Source organism: Telmatherina bonti, assembly GCF_933228915.1.
Source record: "Telmatherina bonti genome assembly, chromosome: 17".
Classification (NCBI taxonomy): Eukaryota; Metazoa; Chordata; class Actinopteri; order Atheriniformes; family Telmatherinidae; genus Telmatherina; species Telmatherina bonti.
Window position 1 is genome coordinate 35,408,505 of NC_136615.1, and position 7,477 is coordinate 35,415,981.

At 44.4% G+C, this 7,477-nt stretch overlaps 1 protein-coding gene across 1 annotated transcript; it reads right to left on the reverse strand.

The window, feature by feature from the left end:
* Positions 1 to 562: 562 nt before the first annotated feature.
* On the reverse strand, positions 563 to 5,460 carry LOC306768025 (protein SET-like). Its single transcript, XM_079256228.1, has 8 exons — positions 5,246 to 5,460; positions 3,223 to 3,280; positions 3,008 to 3,150; positions 2,814 to 2,917; positions 2,624 to 2,737; positions 2,076 to 2,246; positions 1,235 to 1,372; positions 563 to 1,159 (listed from the first exon to the last, which is right to left on the reverse strand). Exons 1-8 carry the CDS (start codon positions 5,313 to 5,315, stop codon positions 1,145 to 1,147), a joined length of 813 nt encoding a protein of 270 aa, XP_079112354.1. The 5' UTR covers positions 5,316 to 5,460; the 3' UTR covers positions 563 to 1,144.
* Between the last annotated feature and the right edge of the window lie 2,017 nt (positions 5,461 to 7,477).

Sequence of the window (7,477 nt, forward strand, 5' to 3'; positions counted from 1 at the left end):
ATTTTTTAGAAGTTCTATTTATGTTGAGTGGAAGATTATTCCTGTAACAACGGATAAGTTAGTTAGTGTTAAAAGAAATGTTTAAAAGTGATGATGCTTTAAAGATTCCAGACCGAACCGTGTCCTGCTGGAACGTCAACATTTACGCAGGTTTTGGAAATAAGTGATAAATAGATATTCTGAAGTAATCATGTCCTCAGATCAACTTTATACTTCTTTTGTTTCCTTCCCACTGTCGCCAGTGTGCTCAGGATGGGAGTCTGTTGGTTTCCTGATCATGAATTGGCTTCATTAGGTGTTTTTCTCTGTAAAGCGTCTTGAGATGCCGCGATCTGACGCTGTCTGTATAAATAAAGCTGAATTAAAATGAACCCAACATGCAGAAGACTATTCTTAAACGTGTCCTTTATAATGTTAAAACCTGCTGTTTTTACTCTAATTAAATGACTTCAGTTTAGTTTCTTCATGTCTCCGCCTCATCATGGTCCCAGTAAAACCAGTTAGAAAGAAACGAAAAAGCAGACACTTGGAAGATGTATTAAAACTTGGGTCAGCCACAGTGGTTTATTATTAAAACCCACTTCCAGCAAGGTGGGACATATTTAACAACATGGCACTTCTAAACACTAGGCCTGCTAACAAAGTTTACATTAAAAATGTCCAGAAAAGTCGTTTCTACAAACCAGTTTCACGCGTCGCGTCCAGATCCAGGAAGGGCTTGGACCCTGATGAGGGGCGTGTCCGGGGGCCGAAGAGGGGCTAAAGCGTCTACATTTCTCTACATATTCCCAGTAACACGACGACGTCTGTCTATAGGACATAAAAAACTAAGTGCTTTACTGATGTTTGGTTGTTTGGGATAAAAAGAGGAACATCTTGCTGTGAAATGCCAGAACGTGATGAAACTACTCCAGAATCACATATACGTTTTATTGTAACAAAGCAACTGGTACACTTGATGCAAACTGGTTTCCAGTGGAACAAGAGGACACTGCAGAACTCCCAAGAACAGTAGAGAGCACGGAGGGGAGGAAACAGAAAGGAGGAAAAGTAAAAGAAAGGAAAATGGTCAAAGGAAGCCTCCCTCAAAGCAAACGTTTTGTTCCCGAAGACGGCGGTCCGAGGAAGAGCGGGACGGAGCGCGTCAGTCGTCGTCATCCTGCAGAGGAAACACGGCAACGCTGAGAAACCAACACGCTCAACAGCCAATCACCTTCCGCCGCAGCGCTCCTACCTCGCCGTCCTCCCCTTCACCGTCCTCATCTTCACCCTCATCTTCTTCACCCTCGTCGATGTCTTCCAGGCCTTCCTCTTCGTCATCGTCGTCATCGTCGTCATCTCCGTCCCCCTCCTCGTCCTCCATGTCGGGAACCTGAAACGTCCGCAGAAAGGTCCGGTTAAAGCTCGGGAGTCTCACCCCGACCAGAACCAGAACCCAGCGCCGAGGTCCAGGTGTCTCACCCCGACCAGAACCAGAACCCAGCGCCGAGGTCCAGGTGTCTCACCCCGACCAGAACCAGAACCCAGCGCCGAGGTCCGGGAGTCTCACCCCGACCAGAACCAGAACCCAGCGCCGAGGTCCGGGAGTCTCACCCCGACCAGAACCAGAACCCAGCGCCGAGGTCCAGGTGTCTCACCCCGACCAGAACCAGAACCCAGCGCCGAGGTCCGGGAGTCTCACCCCGACCAGAACCAGAACTCTAACTTATGATACCTAACAACCCCCTAACCCTGTAAAGAAGCTCTTCCTTCCATTCAGGCGTTACAGCAGAGTGACGTCTGGAAGGGGGGGGGGGCTGCCTCGCCAGCCACTGTTTCCCTGCTGCAACACACCTGACCCAGTCCGGTGGGTAACTGGCAGACCGGTGCAGAGTCTGGTGAAGCTCTGCATCAGTCTGCCAGCCGATGCGAGTCAGCTTGGCAGAGACCCGGTAAAGACACGTTCATCTGATTCAACTGTGTTGGAGAAGGGAAACATCTAAAGGACACTGATACCATCCTAAATCCAGACTGGGAAGATTTACTAGAGAGCAGGTCGCCGTGGCGCCGCCTTGCTCCGGACCCCGTCATCTTACCAGGTAGTACTGCAGCGGGTTTGGCCAGATGTCGTCTTTAATCACTTCTCCCAGCTCATCGGCGCCGGCATCCGAGTGGTCGGTGAACCAGGTGAAGAAGCTCTCCGGCTCCTCGTGCTGCCTCTTCTTCGCAGCTTTGTTTGGAGTCTGGTTGGCGCGCTTCGTCAGGTCCTGAGGAGTCACATCACCGTTTCCAGGTGAGAAAATAAAACGTTAAGCGAGCAACAACCTGAAAACGCCACGAATCCTCCTTCTGGTCGATGAGAGCAGGACGAAAGATCTAACAAGCTCTCTGAAAACAAACTAAGCTGTTTCTTTATTTGCTCTTTAACAACCTAAAACATGTAAATATCATCAGTTAAACAGTTTAAAACATCATTTAACCTTCTGACAAACACAAGAGACAACTTTAGAACTAGCTTATGGTAACTAACAAACCCCAAAGTGTCAGGAGACGCAGGGAACGATGCGTTCAGGGACACTGAGCAGACAGACTCCACGCTGCAGAAGCAACTCACCAAAACACAGAACAATAAAACATTTCAAACCTTTCCAGCTTTCCATTTGATTTCTGTGGACTTGGAAACGGGGTCTCCACACTCGTTTACGTTAAACTCTTTGGAGAGGACTTTGTTCTCGAAGTATGGATTCTCATCAAAACACTGCAAGCAGAGACGGAGAAGAGAGTGTCAGAAGACCGTCGCCATGTTCAGAGCCAACCTGAGCGCAGACACCCACAAAATCTATTCTGTATCCAGACTTTATGTCTTCAAACTCCGTGACCTCCACCCGCGACAGGTAGTGCAGCGCCTCCTCATCCTCCTCCCCCAGAAGAGCTGAAACTACAGCAGATGTAGAGTCAGCTTGATGAAGTAAAAACCACCATTTATTCTGGAGAAACGATCAATCAGACGTAATCATCAATACTTTACCTTGTGGATGGTTGACGAATGTTGTGACCCAGAAGTTGGGGATTTTGGCTATAAGTTCTGATCGCTTCTGAAAGAATGGCTGGCGTAATTTGTTGTACTTCTGCTCTACTTTTAAAATTTCTTCACTAGCCTGTTCGTTAAGTCTGATGGGGAGAAAATAAAAGGTCAGAGGTCAATGTCAAGCAGACAGTTCACACACAGCGAGTCAATCTCACCTGTCAATTTCATTCTGTACTTCATCAATGTGTTCGATTGCTTCTTGCTGCTCTTTTTCTGGAGAGACAAAATTATTCAGTAAAGACTTTTAAAACCATAAAGTGAAAAACGGCAAAAGATGAAACAAAGAGGCCGTCCCGTAGGCGCCACCGTCCTGCATCGTTGTCAATTAGGGGTGGGAAAATTAAAGATTTTTTTGCTTCACAATTATAGAAAAAAAATTTTGAGGAAAAAACAACACAGTAGCCAAAGTAAAAAGATCCATAAAACAATAAAAATGACAAAAAATTTCCACCCCTACAAACTAGTTAGCATTCTTAAAAAAAAAAAATCCTGATAATTTAAGTGTGATAAATCAAGTAATGATAAGTGTGTTTTAAAGCAGGTTTTCCAGCTGCAGGTGTGTTTTAAGGCAGTTTTCCAGCTGCAGGTGTGTTTTAAAGCAGGTTTTGCAGCTGCAGGTGTGTTTTAAAGCAGGTTTTCCAGCTGCAGGTGTGTTTTAAAGCAGGTTTTCCAGCTGCAGGTGTGTTTTAAGGCAGTTTTCCAGCTTTAGGTGTGTTTTAAAGCAGGTTTTCCAGCTGTAGGTGTGTTTTAAAGCAGGTTTTCCAGCTGCAGGTGTGTTTTAAAGCAGGTTTTCCAGCTGCAGGTGTGTTTTAAAGCAGGTTTTCCAGCTGCAGGTGTGTTTTAAAGCAGGTTTTCCAGCTGCAGGTGTGTTTTAAAGCAGGTTTTCCAGCTGCAGGTGTGTTTTAAAGCAGGTTTTCCAGCTGCAGGTGTGTTTTAAAGCAGGTTTTCCAGCTGCAGGTGTGTTTTAAAGCAGGTTTTCCAGCTGCAGGTGTGTTTTAAAGCAGGTTTTCCAGCTGCAGGTGTGTTTTAAAGCAGGTTTTCCAGCTGCAGGTGTGTTTTAAAGCCGGTTTTCCAGCTGCAGGTGTGTTTTAAAGCCGGTTTTCCAGCTGCAGGTGTGTTTTAAAGCCGGTTTTCCAGCTGCAGGTGTGTTTTAAAGCCGGTTTTCCAGCTGCAGGTGTGTTTTAAAGCCGGTTTTCCAGCTGCAGGTGTGTTTTAAAGCCGGTTTTCCAGCTGCAGGTGTGTTTTAAAGCCGGTTTTCCAGCTGTAGGTGTGTTTTAAAGCCGGTTTTCCAGCTGTAGGTGTGTTTTAAAGCCGGTTTTCCAGCTGCAGGTGTGTTTTAAAGCAGGTTTTCCAGCTGTAGGTGTGTTTTAAAGCAGGTTTTCCAGCTGTAGGTGTGTTATAAAGCAGGTTTTCCAGCTGTAGGTGTGTTTTAAAGCAGGTTTTCCAGCTGTAGGTGTGTTTTAAAGCAGGTTTTCCAGCTGTAGGTGTGTTTTAAAGCAGGTTTTCCAGCTGCAGGGGAGGCTGAGCTCCGCCATCTGCAGCTTCCTGTTGGAGCTAAAGGCGCCCTGGTTTGAATTACACCTCCACATTGAAACCAGCCATCTTAGCATCACTAAACCAACCCTTTACTAAAAGCCTCGTTGCTCTGGTTAGCAGCATGTTAGCAGTTATTCCTTACAAACCAGCAACATTTCCGCTAAATCGGTCATTAAACGTGTTTGTTTACATTTTAGCGCAGAATTAAACCTGAAAATGCGGCTAACGCTAACAGCTAACGTCAACACGAGCATTTTATTTTACATTTTTTCTTTAGATCCAACTGAATCTATATCCGTGTGGTGGTAAATATTTAGCAGACTTCACCATAGCCGCCGGCATCCCCCTAGAAGCCGAACATCAGCGCCTTTATAGCGGACTGGAAGCCCCCGCCGGCCTGCTTCACGATGCTAACCCGCGGCTAACGCGTGCTAGCTCCCCACACGCTGCGGCGCCGAAGCCCCGCTACTTTACAGAAAAATTACCTCTACATATGAAGGGAAAAATAAATCTATCTATCCATCCTGCACAGTCTTACGTTGGACCGTAAAAGCGATAATAAAGAAAGCCCCCCTGCGGATAAAATGAGGGTAAACAAATGAAAATGGCGATGCGAGGATCTCCGCCATTCCTGAACATTACCGGAGGTCTCCTCCGCTCCGTCGTGGTTGGAATTCTCCTTCCTACTGACTTTCGCCGATGAGGCCGACATGGTTACTCTTCAGACCAGAAGTACGTCCCAGCAGATTAAATCTCTTCTCTGTAGGACTAAACTGACTCCTTCTAACAAGCAACACGAGTCCGACAACAAACAATAAGAAAAAGCGCAGCTTGGCACGCTTGTTTATCCTCCGCGGTCAACGCAGCCTCTGCCGCGCCCTCTACCGCCTCCTGGCTGGTCGGAGGGCGGTACTGCAGCCAGGGGTAAATTTTCAATCCCCCCTAAATATAAAGAGATTAATTTCAAAACTATAAAAGTAATATAACCCTCTAATGAATTCATCAGGTCCAAATTTAAATTTTAAGTAGATGATTGTTATTTATGTAATAACAGAATCCAGAATTCTGCTGCTTGACTTTTAACTGGGACAAGTGATGAAGACATCACGCCGATTTTAGCTTCTCTCCACTGGCTGCCTGTACGTTTTAGAATTGATTTTAAGATCTTATTGTTTGTTTTTAAAGCTTGAAATGGACTGGCCCCTCAATACATTATCAAATGCCTCCAAATTTACACCCCAGCTCGCACCTTGAGGTCTCAGGGCCAGTCCCAGCTTGTGGTGCCTAAGACGAGACTTAAGCCTAGAGGGGACAGAGCATTCTCCATAGTCGGTCCTAGACTCTGCCCCTCCATGTCTAAGCTCCCCCACAGTGGAGGGCTTTAAGTGTCGTCTAAAGGCCCACAGGCTGTTCAGCGTGTACCCTGCCTTTCGCTCTAAAACAGCTGGGATAGGCTCCAGCTTCCCTGCAACCCTGAATTGGATTAAGCGGTTAGGAATGAATGTTTTTGCTTTAAGCTGATAAAAAAAAACAAAAAAAACAACTGCTTTTCATGGGAATAATAAAAATCTAGGGCTGTGTTTAACCCTTTATGGGGAAGTGACTATTTTTTATCACTTTGTTTCTTTTAATATTCAGCATGAAACTTTTTTTTTTGTTAATGTAACAACAGAATGAAGGTAATGGTTCATACCAGAAGGACCTTACTCCGAGTTTCTGACCGAATTCTCTGATCTCTTGTCTGAGTTAGTGCTGACTACTGATAAGGTCATTGTACTAGGTGATTTTAATATTCATGTTGACGATGAAAATGATAGTTTAAACATTTCCTTTAGCTCTATTCTAAACTCAATTGGGTTTTCACAAAATGTCAATGGAGCCACTCACTCTCATGGCCATACTCTTGATCTTGTTCTAACATATGGTATTGAGACTGATAAGCTCAAAGTATTTCCTCAAAACCCTGTCTTGTCCGATCACCTCTTATTAACCTTTGAATTCACTTTATTTGATTACTCACTGACCAAAAATAAATTCTACTATAGTAGATGTTTATCAGACAATAATATTACAAAATTTAAACAATCAATTGAATCAATTTTTTCACATCTACCATGTGTTAGCATGACCGAGAGTCCCCCTTTAAGCCTTACTCCTGCTCAGATTGATCAACATGCTGATACTATAACAGCTTCAATGCGTACAACCTTGGATAATGTTGCTCCCCTAAAGAAGAAGAAATTAGGTAAAATTATGAAGGCTCCCTGGTTTAATTCCCAGCTTCGAGCTCTAAAACAGGCATCAAGGCGTTTGGAAAACAGATGGCGTTCATCAGGACTAGAGGAGTCTCACTTAACCTGGAAAGAAAGTTTAATTGTATACAAAAAAGCCTTACATACAGCAAGAACAGCTTATTATTCATCATTGATAGAGGAAAACAAAAACAACCCTCGGTTTCTTTTCAGCACTGTAGCTAGGCTTACTAGGAGCCGGAGCGCTGTGGAGCCATGTATTCCTTTCTCACTTAGCTGTGATGATTTCATGTATTTTTTCAGGAATAAAATTGACACTATTAGAGATCAAATTCACAATATTCTTCCTTCTACCTATAATGTTGAGCCTGTTGTGGTCTCTGAAGCATCCTTAGAACCAGGATCTGACTTGTGTCTAAATAGTTTCTGTCCTGTCCAACCCTCTGAATTAACTAAAATAATAGCTTCATCTAAACCATCCACCTGTATCTTAGACCCTCTCCCAACGAGCCTCTTTAAGGACATTTTCCCTTTAATTGATACATCACTACTAAATCTTATCAATATGTCTTTAGTGACAGGATATGTACCACAGTCATTTAAAACTGCTGTAATCAAGCCT

Excerpts from the sequence above, each read along its gene's own strand:
- LOC306768025 (XM_079256228.1), bottom strand. The coding sequence starts at position 5,315 with ATGTCGGCCTCATCGGCGAAAGTCAGTAGGAAGGAGAATTCCAACCAC. Across the intron at positions 3,151-3,222 it reads GTACAGAATGAAATTGACAG|ACTTAACGAACAGGCTAGTG; the intron begins GTGAGATTGACT and ends TCTCCCCATCAG. Across the intron at positions 1,373-2,075 it reads ACCCGCTGCAGTACTACCTG|GTTCCCGACATGGAGGACGA; the intron begins GTAAGATGACGG and ends CGGACGTTTCAG.